We start from the raw sequence: 17,816 nt of genomic DNA, 5'->3' as shown, positions 1-17,816 counted from the left end.
ATGGAACCAAGGAGATCATTGTGACACTGGGGGGACTCATGGGATCATGGAATACATTGGGACACAAAGAGGACCCATGGAATAAGCAAAGCATTGTGACACTGTGATGCCTCATGGCACCAGTGAGAACATTGTGACCCTGGAGGTCCCCACAGAACCAAGAGGACCATTGTGACACTGTGGGGCCTCGTGAAACCAAGAAGCCTTTGTGGCACTGCAGGGCTGCAGGGAACCAAAGGTCCATTGTGACACTGGAGGGCCTCGTGTCATCAGTGCTCCATTGTGACCCTGTGGAGCCAAAGGAGATCATTGTGACACCACAAATCCCCAGGGCCCAAAGGTCCATTGTGACACTGTGGGCCTCATGGAACAGAGGAGTCCCATGTCATTGTGGAGCCTGCGGAATCTCAGAGACCATTGTGACACTTGAGGGCCCCAAGGAACCAAGGGAACACGAAACAGGTCTGGCTGGTTTGGCCTCCAGGGGTTGCCTGACAGCTTGGCACCTGCAGGGTCTCTTCTCATCTGCTATTGAAGCACTGGGGCTCGGGGCTTTCCTTCCTATGGAAAAGAACTCTCCTTCTCCTCTAGGCACACATGGCCAGAATTGGGATTTCCCCTCCATTTCCTTATATCCAGGCATTGTTCCCATGAACATATTGCCAGGAGAAATCTGGCAGGCAGTCATTTGAGAAGGGTCACTGCTTATCTGCCTCCAAAACACAGGGGAAGTCTCCACGCTTTCCTTCCTTTGGGAAAGAACTTTCCTGCTTCTCCAGGTGCCATGGCCAAAATTTAGATTGTCTCCAAAATTCCTTATCTCCAAAAACTGCCCCCGGACAAAATCTGCCATTCCTGAAAAGTCTGGCTGGCCTTGGCCTAAAGAGGCTCTCACCTGCCTTCCAAACAGTGGGGCTCTGTGCTTTCCTTCCTGTGGAAAAGAGCTGTCCTTCTCCTGCAGGTGCCAATGGCCATATTGGGATTTCACCTCCAATGTTGACTGTTGTGACAGACTGGAGGAGATTGTTGGCTGGAAACATTTCATGTGTGGGGGACGAAGGCGCAGATCCAGACTTGCCCTGCCCTGGAACCCCAGCACTGCCCTGCCCTGGAACCCCAATCCCCCCAGAGCCTCTATCCCAGCCCAGCAGTGTCTGCCAGTCCCTGGCACAGCACAGGCAATGCTCCACAGCCACCTCTGGAGCCCCAGCCCAGCTTCTGAGTGACCAAATGACCCCAAGTCCCACCTGGGGGAAGGCCCAGGAAGACCAAGGGGTATTTAAGGCTGACCACAAGGCAAGCACACATCTTGACCGTACCTCCTCTTGGAATTTCCATCTGAACAATCCTGGAAACCAGGAGTTGGTAGCTGAGTGTGTGCTTCTCTGTATTTTATTTTTCTCTCTTTCTGTATCTACCTCTTCTATTTCTGTACTCTTGCAAATTTTGATTAACTTAAAATTGAACAAGCTTAGTGTTTGTGAAGTTCAATGGGCCAATGTAATGCTTTGAGAAGTGTTTTTTGTTGATTGAATGCTGTATTAAAATGTTTGCCAAAGTTTCTCTGGCTTTCTAAAGTTCCCAGTAAAGGCTATTTGGTTGTTTAGAGCTCCTGAGAATCTCTTGTTGGTATTTCTCCAGTGCATCAAACTCAGGGTACACAAATTATTGTCAATCCTTTTAAATGTCTTCTCCAGATAGAGTTTTTTAGTGTATGGGGGTCAGGGCTTGTGTGTCCTGCTTGGCACAGCCCAGGCAGGGCTTTCACAGCCCCATCCCACACTCCATTTCCCAGCTGGAGCCGCTGGTGCCTCTGAGTTCTGCTGCCCCAAACCCAGGGATGCTCTCCTTGTCTGCCCATTCCCCCAGGGCCTCTGGGCAGGGATGGCCTCAGTGGGGGCTGCTGACATCCTCAGCAACTTGGAGGCTGCTGCTGAATTTTACTGCTCCAGAGGCTTCTTCAGCCTTCAGCTCTTCAGTGCAGGAATTCAGTGCCCCAGGGCTCATTAACATTCAGAACACCTTAACAAGCCAAACATCTGGGAATAATTCAATTTAAGTTTTCAAATCTCAGACAGATCTCCGTAGTATATTGTAAGTGAATGCATTATATATACAGAAACAGTGAGAAAAGTTTTTTTAGCTCCTGTTTTGCTTTTTTTCCCAGTTAATACATTGATACGTGCAATCTCCAATTGACACTGAATCCAAGTACCTCCTCCTGCAGTTTGAATAGATAGGAAAATCAAGACCCTTTCTGGCTGACAATCCATCAGACTCTGTCCCTACCCCCACCCCACCATTTCCCCCATCCAAACCCTGGCACTCAGAGCAGCCTTGTGCAAATCTGAGTTGCCTCCAGCCCAGGCTGCACCTGCAGGTTTCAGCTCCTGGGCTCCAACTCCCACCTGCTTTCCTTGGAGAAGGAGCTGCCCCAGACACAGAGGGATGTTCATTTATTGCCAGCCAACAAAGCCAAGGGAAGGCACAGCTCCATCAAATGCAAAAGTCATTCTTCTCCCTGGGTCTGCCCTGCCCCTGATCCCCACAGCCTGTCCTGTTTCCTTCATCCCTGCATTGCCAGGGACTTTCTGGGACAAGGGAGATCTGCTCTGGTGATGGAGGGAGCTCCATGTGCCACCACTGGAGTGGGAACCACAACTCATCAGGTTTGTGTCCTGTGGGGGTCAGGAACTGGTGAGACTCAGAGGCACAGAAAGGTTTCTCTTCATGGCCAACAGACCATACTTGAACAGGACACAATTTAATAACAATCACGCTCCTCCCTGAGCTATGTGCAACATCCCAGCAGTGTCTTATGAGTCCACCATCCACAAGTGATTTCCACACTAAAACTGATTTTAGACAAACGTGGTTCTCTGATAGATATAAACACAGTTAAGTTGTTGCATCAGGATGCTCATCCTGGAGTGGGGGGAAACATCTCAAACAATTCCTGATTTGTAAGGCTGTCAGTGTTGGATGGAGAAGGGAGGTCAGGCTGCTTTTGGTGCTGAGGAAATGCTGAAACCAGCCTGACTGATTTCATCTCCTCCTGCCCTGGCTGATCTCCCCTCTTTCCCCTTCCACCCATTGGCTTTTGTCTCCCACCAGGCCCCCTGGTGAACAGCCTGGCTCTGTGTTCTCCATCCCCTCCTCGCTGGCACTGCCAGGCTGGGATGAGGAGCCCCTCAGCCTTGCCTGCTCCAGGCTGGACAAGCCCAGCTCCCTCAGCCTCTTCTCACAGCCCAAGGGCTCCAGCCCCACCTTGGAGGCCCTTCCCTAACCCTGCTCCAGCTGCCAGACATCTTTCCTGCCCTGGGGAACCCAACCCAGGCCACAGGGACCTGGATAATCCACGTCCTTGATGTCCTGGTCACACAGCCCTGGCCCCTTTTCCCCTTGTCAGGCTCAGGGGTGGATCCTGTGGAACATCCTTTGGTGGAGGCTGTGGCTCCAGGGGGACCGGGGGGATACCAGGGGACAGGGACCCTGCTGGGCATGAACAGCATTGGACTTGTTGGGAGAAACTGTGAGGGGGAGCTGGGACAGAGTGACCAACCCAGTGACCTCACAGAGCCCTGCTGGGATGTCACACAGCCCCTCTGGGATGTCACAGTCTGGTCTGTGTTGTCACAGCCCATTCTGTAATGTCACACAGCTGGTCTCTGATGTCACAGACAACTCTGTGATGTCATAGTCCGCTCTGTGATGTCAGACCTCTGCCCTATGATGTCACAGCCAGCTCTGATGTTACAGGGACAGTCTATGGTGCCATCACTGCTTGATGACCTCACATAACCCACTCTGTGATGTCACAGCCCACTCTGTGACCTCTTGTTATCAGATGATAAATTGTCTCCACGAGGTGAGCTGACACCTGGAGCTTCTTCTCCAAAACCCAGGGCCTATGAAAACCACACAATGACCATTGGGTGAGAAGGGGAACTGGAAGTTCACCAGCCTCAGTGTCCTGCCAGCTCAGCCAAGCCCACGGGAACATTGGGGTCCACAACCACCAGGGACCACCAGAGAGACCCCCAGGACAGAGAAAGGCATGCAAAAGGGTAGGGGAAATATGTTAATTCTTTTGGGGAAATGATTATCACATGTGTGTTTAGTCCAGCACAATACATGAATATGTGTGCAAAATACAGAATATGAAACAGAAACTTTCCTGTACTCAGCATGCTCGGCTTTGGGAGGAGCTATCCCCTATGCATCCGGCTGAATAAAGAATGCTGCTTCTTAATGCTGCACTGGTGTTAAGCAGTTTTCTATTTTACTGAATTTTTGGTAACACTCCCACTCCCAAGGAAAGCTCTGTCTCCTGCTGTTCACAAACAGAGAAGGGCTGGTGGCAGATGTGGGGGTCAGAGGCTGCCTGTGGCACAGTGACCATGAAATAATCAAGTTTTCAATGATCTGTGAAAGAAGGAGGGGCAGCAACAAAACTTCCACACTGGAATTAGGAAGGGCAGACTTTGGCCTGTTTAGGATGCTGTTTTAGGGAGTCTCGAATCAGGTACTGATTTTTTAAGGGAAACAGCCCTTAAAAACCAAGGGGTCCAGTAAGGATGGACACATTTCCAGAAAGTAATCTTAAGGGGGAAGGAGCAACTTGTCCCAGTGTGGCAAAAGATGAGCTGTTGAGGAAAATGACTGGCCTGGCTGCCCATGGAGCTTTTGTGGGAACTCAGGGGAAAAAAGGACTGGCAATGCATGAAGTGTTTAAGGATGTTGTTAGGTTATGAAGAAAGAAAAGGAGAGAGCTGAAAGCTTAGTTGGAAATTAACCAGGTAGCTTCTGTAAAAAGAATAAAAACTGTTTTTATAAAAACATGAATAGCAAAAGGAGGGAGAAGGAGAACCTCTACTCTTTATTGGAAGCAGTGCAGAACATAGTAACTAAAGATAAGGAAAGGGCCAGGCTACTTAACATCTTCTTTGTCTCGATTTTCGACATATGGACAGGTTGGCCTCAGGACAAGAGTTCTCCTGAGCTGGAAGAGGGACACAAGGAGAAAGACAGACCCCTGTAATCCAGGAGGAAGCAGCTGCTGACCTGCTGAGCCACACAGATGCTCAAAGGTGCATGGGATCAGATGGGATCCATCCTAGGGGGATGAGGGACCTGGTGGATGAGCTCCCCAAGCTGCTCCCTATCATTTACCATCAGTCCTGGCTCACCAGGGAGGTCCCAGAGCACTGGAGGTGCCAGTGTGAGCCCATCCCCAAGAAGGGCTGGAAGGAGGATCTGGGGAGCTCCAGGCCTGTCAGCCTGACCTCGGTGCCCGGCAAGGTTATGGAACAGATCACCTTGAGAGCCACCACAGGGCACCCACAGGATGGCCGAGGGGTCAGAGCCAGCCAGCATGGATTTAAGAGGGGCAGGTCCTGCCTGAGCAACCTGATCTCCTTTTACAACCAGGTGACCCACTTGTGGATGTGGGAAAGGCTGTGGATGTGTCCATCTGGACTTCAGCAAAGCCATGGACACTGTCTCTGACAGCATTCCCTGGAAAAGCTGCAGCCCACAGCTTGGGCAGGTTCCCTCCTGGCTGGGAGATGGAAGAGCTGGCTGGAGGCTGGGCCCAGAGAGGGGTGGGGATGGTGCTGCACCCAGCTGGTGTCCAGTCCCTGGTGCTGTCCCCCAGGGATCTGTGTTGGGCCCAGTCCTGTTTGACATCTTCACCGATGATCTGGGTGAGGGGATTGAGCCCACCATCCCCAAATTTGCAGATGACACCAACTTGGGTGTGAGTGTGGATCTGCTGGAGGGCAGGACAAGAAGACACAGCCTTCAGCTGCACCAGAGGAGGTTTAGGCTGGACAAGAGGAAGAAGTTCTTCACAGAAAGGGTGAGTGGGCATTGGAATGGGCAGGCCAGGGGGGAGGTGGCAGAGTCACTGTCCCTCTCCAGTGGCACTCAGTGGCATGGTCTGGGTGACAAGTCCGTATTAGGGCATTGGTTAGACTTGGTGATCCCAAAGGTCTTTTCCAGACTATTTGATTCTGTCATTCTGTGATGATTGGGACACTCTGGGGCCATTGTGACACTGCAGGTCCTCGTGGAACTAAGAGGACACTGTGCAGCCCCATAGAACCAGGGCTCCATTGTGGTGCTCTGGGGCCAAATGGAACCAGGGAGTCCCCGTGACACTGGGTCCTGGTGGAACCACAGAGGCCATTGTGACACTGCGGGGCCGCGTGTGACCAAGGGGTTTCACCACTGTGACACTGCCAAACCAAGGAGAGCATTGGGAGAATCCAGGGCCCAGTGGGACCAAGGGGCCCTTCTGGCACTGCGGGGCCTCGTGGAACCAAGGGGCCACTGTGACACTCTGGGGCCTCAGGGAATCTGGAAGGCCCTTGTGACACTGTGTGGCCTCGTGGAAACAAGGAGTCCATTGTGACACTGAGGGGACTTGTGGAAGCACAGAGAGCATTGTGACAGTGGGACCTCATGTGACCATGGGGCCTTTGTGACACCCTGGGGCCCCATGGAACCAAGGGGCCACTGTGAAACTGCGGCACCAACGAGAACATTGTGACACTGTGAACCCCATGGAGCCAAGGAGTCCATTGTCACATTTTGGGGCCCCATGGAACCAAGGAGACCAGTGTGACAGTGCAGGGCCTGGTGAATCCAAAGGGACATTGTGACACTGAGGGGCCCCTTGGAACCAAGGACATCTTTGCAGATGAAACCAAGGTGGATCTGCTGGAGGGTAGGAGGGCTCTGCACAGGGCCCTGGACAGGCTGGATCCAGAGCCCAAATCCAGCAAGGTGAGGTTTAACAAGTCCAAGTTCCGGGTCCTGCACTTTGGGCACAACAACCCCTGCAGCACTACAGGCTGGGGACAGAGTGGCTGGACAGCAGCCAGGCAGAAAGGGACCTGCAGGGACTGATGGACAGCAGGCTGGACATGTGCCAGCAGTGTGCCCAGGTGGCCAAGAAGGCCAATGGCTCCTGGCCTGGATCAGGAATGGTGTGGCCAGCAGGAGCAGAGCTGCTGTGCCAGCACTGATCTGCCCCAGCTCTACACACAGACATTGCTGCTGCAGCTCCAGAGAATGCAGCAAAAGGGCATCTCTGCAGAAAACTCTGCTGGGAGATAATTTAGTTCCTTAAATCCACCAAGAGTTCAACCCCTCATTGACACAGTTTGCGGGCACAGGGAAGGTGGAGGTAAACAAAATGAGAAATGGCACAAACAATGATACTTTTTTGTGGGCAATCTGAAAAACCTAAAACAAAGTAAAAAAGCACCTCTATAATGAAACCAACAATTTGTATCAAAGATTACTTTTATTACAAGTGATTTGCAGAAATTGGCCAGCTATTTAATGTTTCTGAAACCATCCAGTCATCAGTCTCCTCACTGCAGTCTTGAGCTCCTGGTTCCTCAGGCTGTAGAGGAGGGGGTTCAGGGCTGGAGGCACCACCGAGTACAGAACTGACAGGGACAGATCCAGGGATGGGGAGGACTTTGAGGGAGGCTTCAGGTAGGCAAATACACCAGTGCTGACAAACAGAGAGACCACGGCCAGGTGAGGGAGGCAGGTGGAAAAGGCTTTGTGCCGTCCCTGCTCAGAGGGGATCCTCAGCACAGCCCTGAAGATCTGCACATAGGAGAAAATAATGAACACAGAACAACACAATGACAAACTACCAGTAGCCACAAGAAGCCCAAGTTCCCTGAGATAAAACTTGGAGCAGGAGAGCTTGAGGATCTGTGGGATTTCACAGAAGAACTGGCCCAGGACATTGCCATGGCACAGAGGCAGGGAAAATGTATTGGCTGTGTGTAGCACAGCACTGAGAAAGGCACTGGCCCAGGCAGCTGCTGCCATGTGGGCACAAGCTCTGCTGCCCAGGAGGGTCCCGTAGTGCAGGGGTTTGCAGATGGACACGTAGCGGTCGTAGCACATGATGGTCAGGAGATAGAACTCTGCTGAGAGGAAGAACAGAAAGAAAAAAACTTGTGCAGCACATCCTGCGTAGGAGATGTTCCAGGTGTCCCAGAGGGAATTGTGCATGGCTTTGGGGACAGTGGTGCAGATGGAGCCCAGGTCGCTGAGGGCCAGGTTGAGCAGGAAGAAGAACATGGGCGTGTGCAGGTGGTGGCCGCAGGCTACGGCGCTGATGATGAGGCCGTTGCCCAGGAGGGCAGCCAGGGAGATGCCCAGGAAGAGGCAGAAGTGCAGGAGCTGCAGCTGCCGCATGTCTGCCAGTGCCAGCAGGAGGAAGTGGCTGATGGAGCTGCTGTTGGACATTTACTGTGGCTGCACATGGGCACCTGTTCATGGAGAAAGGACAGGGACAAGTCAGGAGAGGCTGCTTGGAGCCAGACCTGGGCCATTCCCTGTAGCCTGTCCTGCTGGGACTCACCCACCCTTGTTCCTGCTCTGGGAAAACCTTTGGTTGCAATCAAAGCACAATCTCACTTCCAGATCACACTGGGATAAAGCATACCCTGCCCAGAGCAGAGGGATCCCTGAGTGTCTCACCCTCTCCAAAGGTCTCTGGGCAAGGTCTCAGCACCCCCTTGTGCCAAGGACACTCACGGCTCCCTTGGCCAACCCAGCAGCATTTCCTCACCTGTGGCAGCTCTGCACTTCCCTGCGGGACATTCAGGGAACTCCCAGAGGCTCTGGTACAGATCTGCACCCAGGAGGGCAGCTCAGAGCTGGAAAGGGCACAGGAAGGAGATCCCTGGCTGTGCCCATGATGGGATCTCAGGGAGGGGCTCAGCTCATTCCCCTTTCCCATGGACTGCTTTATCCTCAGCCCCAGAGGTCCCAGGGAAGCTTGGACACCCCATTCCCATGGACACCCCTGCGTGGCAGGAATGGCAAGGGCAGTGTCTGACTCAGCTGCTGCGAATGCCAGAGCCTCCCTGAGAGCCCAGATAACAGTAACAATACATGGGGAGTGCAGAAATAAGAGAAGATGTTGTGGGGCTGTGCCTGAGAGGGCAGGGCAGAGACAGCCGGGCACTCAGGACAGTGTTCCCGTGCCCAGCTGTGCCTGGCACCTCCCACACACCAACAGTGCCCTCCTGCCCCAGCTCTGCCCTGCTCAGCCCCCTCTGCTTCCCTGAGCATCTCCCTGGGCCTGGACATCCCTTCCTGAGAGGTGCCTTGTCCCTGCCAGCGCTCACAGAGCCCATCCCACCCTGTGTGCCCTCGGCCCGGCCCTACAGAAACCTGCCTGTGTGCAGGGCCCTGGCTGGGGCAGGCTCTGTGTGCAGCTGGGCAAGGGCAGCTCAGGAGAGCCCTGCTGGGCCCTGCAGAGGTGATGCTGCTGCTGCCCAGGGCTGAGGAGTGGCTGAAGGCCCTTTGGGAGGCTCCCAGCAGAGAGACTGACCACCCAAAGTCACAGTTCTGGAGTCTCTGCAAATGTTCAAACATTCCTTTGATGATCCTGTGTGTCCCTTTCAACTCAGAATGTTCTGTGATTCTGGGATTACAATTCCTGTTCTGCTTCTCTCATCCCCCTGTTGTCTATAATCAAAAGAGAAAAAAATCCCTTGCAACAGTGTTAGAGGAGTAAAGTAAGAACCAGACTTTTATTGGAAGCTTCCAAGTGTCCCTGTTGGAATGGGGCACACCCAGCCCCTGATTTCAATAATTTATTAAGGTTGATTATTTAGGATATTTAACAGGAACATCCAATGGCAGATTCAGTACCCAGTTACACACCCCTGGCTCAACCCACTGGAGTAAGTCCAAAGCCTTTTTTGTCCCAGTTTTTGTTATCACTGCTCACATTCAAAAGCCAAAATATTCTTGTGGGTTCTTTCCCTGATAAAAAGACTATGTAGCACTTTAAAAATGTATTTAGACAGGTTATAGTTCTAAAATCTAAGACAAGATAAGGAAAGGTACTAGAGTTAATTAAGGACTATAATTACATTAAGTATAGAATAGTAGTTAAATAGAGTTAATTAAGAGTCTAATAGAGTTAGGTAAGGATTATAATTTTATAACTAAATAACAGTAATTTACAGAACTATGAATATATGAAAAATATATGAAAAGCAAAAATATTTTTGTCATCATCCCAAATTTCCCACCCTGCTCCAAGCAGAAAATTGAAAACACTCTCAGGAAAGCTCCTGACCTTTACAGCAATCCCAGGCTTACCTTCTTTGGGAAGTGTCCTCCGGAGCTGTCTCCAGGCTGGTCTGGAGCTGGGAGCAGCCCTGCCCCAGCCAGCCCCTCTCAGCAGCAGCACCTGCCCTGCTTAGGGTGGCTCCTTCCCCCCACAGCTCCTGGCCAGCGCTGGGAGCAGCTCCAGGGCCGGCTGAGAGCTGTCCCTGGCAGGCAGCAGAGTCCCTGGCCCAGCACAGCGCCCTGGGCTGCAGGACCCTGCTCTGCAGGACAGCCCTGGGCACCCCTGGCTGCTCTGCACAGGAGATGAGCAGAGAATGCACTCACAGGGTCTGTGGGCATTGGCATGTTCCAGCTTTAGGAGATCTCTCCAGGAGCTGCAGCTGCATTGTCCTGCAGCCAGAGGTTCCTGTGCCAAGGGCTGGCAGTGATTCTGCCCCAGGCACTTCTCAGCCCCTTCCCAGCCCTGACTGATTGAAGCTCTCTGTGCCTCTGTGCTGTGCCTGGGCTGGCTGCAGGCAGTGCCCCAGCCCTGCTGGGCTGGGAGAAGAGCTGCTCAGCAAGAGAAATGTGCTTTTGAAGCTCTGCTTGGTTGCCAGGATCACCCTCTGTGCCAGGAGCCCAGCACAGCTCAGCAGCACAGACACAGCACAAGGACTTTAATGACCCTCTGGGGCTTTGTGCTCAGCCCTGAACATCAGGCCCTGAGAGGGAGCTGCAGAAACCTCTCCAGAGCTCCAAGTCAGAATCCAACTCCAAAGTTTCTTGGACTTTTAATGGGTCCCACTGAGGGACACGACTGAGAAAGTGTCCCCAGGCCCCAGGCAGAGCAGAGAACTGGAGGCACTGATGCCAGGTGGGGACAAAGAGAAGCCAAGTCTTGGTGCCCTGGGGCACAGCAGGGTCTGTGCCACCAAGGGCTGTGAGGAGACACCTTGTCCTGAGGCCCTGGGGCCTCCTGGCACAGCCCCAGCCAGGCTGGGCACTGTCAGCCCCTGGTCCTGCCTTCAGCATCCCCCCCAATGCCCACATCCCAGTGGGGTCAAGGATCTCCTGGAAGGAGTCCCTGGGGAGTCTTGGTCAGGAATGGCCCTGGGGGCTCCTTCATGCTCCCAGGGACTGCAAGTTTTTCAAAGGACTTTGGCTTTTGCTTTTGACTTGGAGTTACTGAGAGCTTTCTGCAATTATGGCCTCCAATATTCTGCTGTAATTAGTCCCTGGAGAGGCTTTGTCAGGAACAACACTCAGTGGGACTCATTAATTCTTCAAGGTACTTCAGTTATTTTAAGGTATTTCGTGATTCCCTTTTGATACAGACTCTGTGAGAGGTTTGTGCAATCATGACCTCCAATTATCTGCTTTAATGAGTCCCTTGAGAGCATTATACTGACACGCAGGGGGCTCATTAATACTTCAAGATACTCAAGGTTTTTAAGGTACTTTGGATTTTCCTTTCCACACTGAGTCTCTGAGAGTTTTTTGTGCCATCCTGGCCTCCAATTCTCTCCTCCAAGGAGTCCATGAGGAGCCTGTGTTAGGTATGGACCTCAGTGGGTCCCATTAATGCCTTGTGACACTTTGGGTGTTTCCTCTGACTCTGACTCCGGGAAAGGTTTGTGCAATCTCCTCTCAGGCCCTGAGGTTCCAGGGCTCAGCTCCAAATGCACCACGGGGCTCCTTAGGATCAAGCAAGTTCTAACAAACCATGGCTCTGCCTTGATTTCTCTCTTGTCTGGGGCAGTTCATCAGGAAGTTCCTTTAGATGTTTTGGTTCACCAGTTTGAGATTTCTCGGTCAATGCATTAGTTAGTGTGGTTGGTTCAGTGCTGGTTAATTACCAGTACATTCACTAGAATATACTTACGAATTTCCTGCTCTAAGATCGGATTAGGAGAAAGGCAAAGTGGACTAAAATATTAAGAGGATAAAGAAAAGTTTGTTAACAATAACTAAAAGAAAGAGTAATAAAGATCAGAACAAAACTTTCAGAACAGCTCTCCTCCTCTTCATGCAACCACTTCTTCCTTAGTGACCATTTAAAGAGTCAAAACCTCAAATTTTAAGTCAGTTTACCACGTCTAGGATAGTCTTTCTTCAGTTCACTTAGGGAGAGAAGTTCCTCTTCTTAATGTTATGGAGACTTCTCCACAAGAAACCGTTTATCTTATGGCTTTTCATTTCCATGAATAACAGCTACCTGGAAAGATCTGCAATCATTATGTCCATGCCATTTTTTCACAGTTTTCCCACAGCTGTGTTTAGAGGCCATGTCAATTTATGGGGTATTAGTTTAAAGATCAGCTGTTTAAGAGCAAAAGTTCTCTTCATCTCTTTCTGAAATCATCTCTGGGAACAGAGATCTTCTCATGCTGAGGGCACAGGGTCTCATCACTCTACTCTTTGGCTGTTCAAACTTCTCATGGGATCACAGCTACTGCAACATTTGCTTACTTTAGCATGGAGGCCTTTGCTGAACTAGTCATCTCCCCATACTTTTCAATGCCTTATAGAGAAAAGGAGAGTCTGATGTATCAATGACATCCTTCTCCACAGCTTTAGCAGAGGATTTCAGCCCCAAGATCAAGGCATCCCCTCATCCCTCCTATCTGGGACTCACCTTCCCCTTCAGTTACCTTGGTGTCTTCATGTTGCTCTTCTGTGTGCCTGCCCTGTGTCCTTTTCTCTCACTGGAGGGAGGATGGCAGCAGTGGAAGGGTCAATATCTCCCCTTGGCCTGCAGACGGTTCCATGACCCTGGCCGGACTCGGTGGCCAATTCTAATTTTGGCCATGGTTCCTGAACATGAAGACCAGTTCTTTTCCATAGGAATGAAGGAACAGAGCCCCACTGTTTTAGGGGAAGAAGAGGCCTGACCACCAGAGGACAAGGGCAGCCAGAGCTGCCAGATTTTATTCTGAGAGATGCCCTTGAATATAGGGCATGTTTTAGGCAGAATGTCAGTATTAGCTATGGGCATCTGAAAAGATGGAGAGTTCTTTTCCATAGCAAGAAATGCACAGATCCCCAGTGCTCCAGGAGCTGATGAGAGGCAGCTCTTGACATCCCAACATCAGCCAGACCTGTCAGGTGGCCCCTGGCAGGCCAAGCCAGTCAGACCTGCTCCATGTTCCCTCAGTTCCATGGGGCCCCACAGTGTCCCAATGGTCCCTTGCTTCCAGGAGGCCCTGAGGTGTCACAATGCCCCCTTGGTGACACCAGGCCCTGAAGGGTCAGAATGGTCTCCATGGTTCCATCAGGCCCCACAGAGTCATAATGGTCTCTGGGTCCATGAAGCCCCACAGTGTCACCATGGCCCCTTGGTTCCATGGGCTCCAGTGGTGCCACAATGATCCCCTTGGTTCCATGAGGTGCCCACAGTGTCACAGTGATCTCTATGGGAAGGAAAGAACCGAGCCCCAGTGTGGCAGGGGCAGCCAGCAGAAGCCAAGGCCAGCTAGATTTGTCAGTACTGTCAGATTTTGTCTGGGAGGAACCCTTGGATATAGGGAATTTTAGAGTTGGAATCCCAATTTCAGACATGAACACTTGGAGGAGAAGGGCTGTTCTTTGCATGGGAAGAAAAGTACAGAACAATGGTGTTTGAGGGGCAGATGAAAGGTGGCCACCAGAGCCCTAAGGCAGCCAGACCTCTCTGTTCTGGTAGCTTTTGTCTGGAAGCAACTCTTGGATATAGGGAATTTGGGAAGTGGAACTGCAAGTATGGCCATTTCTGTGTAGATAAGAAAGACGGTTCTTTTCCATAGGAAGGAAAGAACAGAGCTCCAGTGTTTCAAAAGCAGGTGAGAGGCAGCCCATGTGTTTCAGAAGAGACCAACGGCAGCCAGACCTTTCTGTCCTGGCTGCTTTCACTTGGGAGCATCCTTGAATGTACAGAGTTTTGGACGTGGAATCCCAGTTTTGGCCATGGGCACCTAGACAGGATGAATTATTTTTTCCTATAAGAAAAAGAAGTGTGAAGTCCAAGTGTCCTGGAAGATGATGAGAGGTGGCCCCCATTAGGCCAAGCCAGCCATACCTTGGCACCTTTCATCTAGGGGCTATCCTTGGACACAGGGCATTTTAGAGGGCAAATCTCAATTTTGGCTGTGGGCACCTGGACAGGAAGAAGAGTTCTTTTCATGAGGAAGTAAAGCACAGAGTCTGAATGTTTCAGAGGCACATGAGTGCCAGGCCTCAGAAGCCAAGGCCAGCCAGACATGTCTCTGACCTATCTTAGCAGCTTTTGTCTGGGAGCTATCATTGGATATAGGAAATTCTGGAGGCAGATCCCAAATGTCATCCATGGGTGCATAGTTGAGATGGATGATTTCTTCCCATAAGAAAGAAAAGCACATGGTCCAAGAGTTTCAAAGGCAGATGAGAGATGGTCCCCAGGTGGCCAAGGCAGCCAGACCTGTCTCTCCTGGCAGATTTCATCTAAAAACAATCCTTGCAATATAAGAAAATTTGGAGAAGGAATCCTGGTTTTGGCCCTGGGTCCCTGGAAGAGCAGGACAGTTCTCTCCCATAGAAAGGAAAGTCCAGAGACCCAGTGCTTCAGGGGCAGATGAGAACCACCCCTTGACATGCCAAGGTCAGCCAGACCTGTCAGGTGGTCCCCAGGAGGCCCAGCCAGCCAGACCCGTTCCATGTTCCCTTGGTTCTGTGGGACCCCACAGTGTCACAATGGTCTCCTTGGTTCCATGAAGCCCTGGAGTGTCACAATGTTCCCCTTGCTTCTGCAGTGTCACAATGGCCCTGTGCTTCCATGAGGCCTTGGAATGTCACAATGGCTTCGTGGTTCCACAGAGCCCTGATGTGTCACAATGGCCCCTCGGCTCCATGTGCCCTCGCTGTGTCACAACGGCTCCTCTGTGACACTGCAGCTGCACAAGGTCACCATGGACCCTTGGTTCCTTGGGGTCTCTGAGTTCACAATGGTCTCCTTGATTCCATGAGGCAGCACAGTGTCACAATGGCCCCTTGGTTCCATGAGGTTCCCCAGTGTCCCTGTGGTCGCTGTCAGAGGCTGGATGAGATCCATGTCCCGAGACACCTTGGGATGCTCGGAATGCCCGTGTGGGGCCGGGGCCGGGTCAGGCCTTGGTTTGTGGTGGGACAGAGCCCCGCCCCCAGCCTGGCCTGGCAGAGCTGTCAATCACACAGCAGGGGCGGTGCTGATTGGCTGAGCTGTTAACCAATCACACACCAGCAGCTGGTGCCTCCCCTGACTCTGATTGGGCAATCACCTGGCAGTCCCACCCCAGGGGCGGGCCCATGGAGGCCCAGGGGGTTAAAAGCCGGAGCACGAGGCCAGCCCATGGTCTGGATCCTGCCTTATCCTGGGGTTCCTCTGTTAGTGACACTGAAACCCCAGCAATTGGTGCCTGTGTGAGTGTCTTTCTATAGATCTTCTGCCTTTCTGATGTTTTCTGTTTCTTCTCCTTCTAATTCTCTTTAGCTGGAACATTTTTGGATAAATTAGTATCTTAAGGGTTAAAGGTTTTTAGGTAAAGTGGAGTAACTTAACCAAGTTAATGCTATGATAAGAGTTTTATGTTGAAGTGGATGTTGTATGAAACCCTTTGCTCAAGCTCTTTGATTGTCTATATTTTGCCAGTAAATTTTTGTGTCATTTTGACCTCTTAGCTCTGTTGGTTAGAGCACAGTGCTGGTATCACAGAAGATGTGGTTTCATTCCCTGTGTGGGCCATTCACTTAAGAGGTGGACTTGACAATCCTGGTGGGTCTCTTCCCACCAAGAATATTCTTTACATCTGGCCATGATGAGAATATCTGGTTGGTGTTTTGAAATGTAAATTTTAAGGAATTTAGAGATTTTAGAGGAGCTAAGACTTTAGTTAGAGATAAGCCATACTAGAGTTAATTAAAATAAATGAGTAGGCCTTGATGAAGTTAAGAGTTAGTAGTTAACTATTAATTGATTGCTTGTCAGCACAATGTTTAATTAGATGGATTTATAATGAAGAATATAGAAACTGACAAATAGGTTTTAGGAACATAAGACAGTTGTGGGGCTCCTCTGTTCTGAAACCAATTGAAGACAAGGAATGGGAGTTTTCGCAAGAGTTAATTTGTCATATTTGCATTAAAAAGGTAGAAAGGTCACAACAAGGAAGACTTCATTTACTTCCTCATTTTGGGACCCCTCCCCATGAAAGGGACCACCGACCCATTTCAAGGAACAAACTACACATGCTTAATAGCTTTTGGAGTGATTAGCATACGAAGTGGGGAATGGGATGTACCAAAATTATGAATATGTATTTGTATTTTGTGTATTCAATACTTGTATAGATAAAAGGACTCTGTAATCACTTGGAAGCTGTGGTGTGTATTTGGGAGCTATCCCGCATACTGCCCGGCGTCAAATAAACATACACTTTCTAACTTTATACTGTTAGTTTTTGTCTGTCACAGTTGGATATCGGTACTAGATCAACATCCTTATTTTTTTAATAAATCAGTTTCTCCTGTGTACCAAACTAAAGTAAAGGAACCTTTGGTGACCCCCAGCATTTCAGTGTTCTGGGGTTTTACAGCCCTGCAGACTCACAACGGCCTCTTGTGTCCATGAGGCCCCACAGTGTCACCCTGGCCCCTTGGTTCCATGAGGATCTGCAGGGTCACACAGGATTGTGACATTTGTCCTTGCTGCCCCTCACATCCCCCTGCCACACAAACAGCCCCGAGCCACCCGTGAGGGACAGGCCCTGCTGTGCCAGGCTGGGCTCAGGGCTTGGTCTTTCTGCTTCCCCCAGCCAGCCCAGGCCTTGCTCAGCATTGCAGTTCCCTGCTCTGAGCCTTGGGCTCCCTGCAATCCTGGCCTCAAGGATCTGCTCTCACCAGTCCCTGAGAGCCTTTGGCAGTCCCTGTCCTCAGTGGGGCCCAGTGATGCTCCAAGGGACTTGGAATTTTGCTTCTGACTCCTTGAGCAGCTTCTTCAGCCTTCTCTCAGTGCTTGAGGGTCCTGGACGGGGGCTCAAATCCACCATGGGGATCAGTAAAATACAGAAAGCCCTCAGGGCTGCTTTGCCTTCATTCAATTGTCTGCAAATCCCCAGGGCTTGTGCAGCTGATTTGAGCCAGTTTGGGGTTCTCTTAAGGAAGAAGATTTCCAAGTGCTCCTCATGACCTTTTTTTCTTCAATCAAAGGATATTTTTTATTATTTCCCTGTTCAGAGAAGAGCTGATAGAAGCATTCCCCGGGTGATCTTGACACTGAAATTCTCCTTAGGAGGTCTAGGCATGTACAAGAATGAGCCCCCTGAGGGCTGACCCTGTTTGGACAAGCTGCTCCTCACCCCCAGCCTCACCATGTCTGACATCGCCCACCTGGCACTGACATCCCTGTGCCCTGCAGCAGAACCTTGTCCCTGAGCTCTGCAGCTCCATGTCCCAGCCCATTGCACCGTGTCCCACCTGCTCTCCTCAGGGCTCTGCCTACACACAGGTCCAGGAGAAGTTTTGCTCTTGGGAAAGAAAGAATGGAAAAGCCTGAGCAGGTTTCCTAAACAACAAACCCCACTCAGGAACCACCTGCTCAGTACAGGCTGCCTGGAATGGTGTCACCTTTCTACAAGGGACAGTGTGACCAGAAATGATCTCTGGAAGCAGAATTCTCTGAGTCTCCCAGATGAATTCTCTGTCCTGGTCCTTTCCCTGGATCCATGTTG

The 17,816-nt window shown here is 51.0% G+C and overlaps 2 protein-coding genes across 2 annotated transcripts in view; both read right to left on the bottom strand.

Annotated features, from left to right (window-relative positions):
- The window catches only part of LOC144246546 (uncharacterized), a 972,872-nt gene that overhangs the window by 17,407 nt on the left and 937,649 nt on the right, over nt 1–17,816 (bottom strand). The window lies entirely within an intron of this gene.
- On the bottom strand, nt 7,348–8,280 carry LOC144246404 (olfactory receptor 14J1-like). Its single transcript, XM_077783802.1, has one exon. It carries the CDS (start codon nt 8,278–8,280, stop codon nt 7,348–7,350), a length of 933 nt encoding a protein of 310 aa, XP_077639928.1.

The sequence above is a fragment of the Lonchura striata genome, chromosome 6 (genome assembly GCF_046129695.1).
Source record: "Lonchura striata isolate bLonStr1 chromosome 6, bLonStr1.mat, whole genome shotgun sequence".
NCBI classification, from domain to species: domain Eukaryota; kingdom Metazoa; phylum Chordata; class Aves; order Passeriformes; family Estrildidae; genus Lonchura; species Lonchura striata.
Note: the sequence above shows the minus strand (reverse complement) of the source record. Positions and strands in the feature narration are given on the sequence as shown.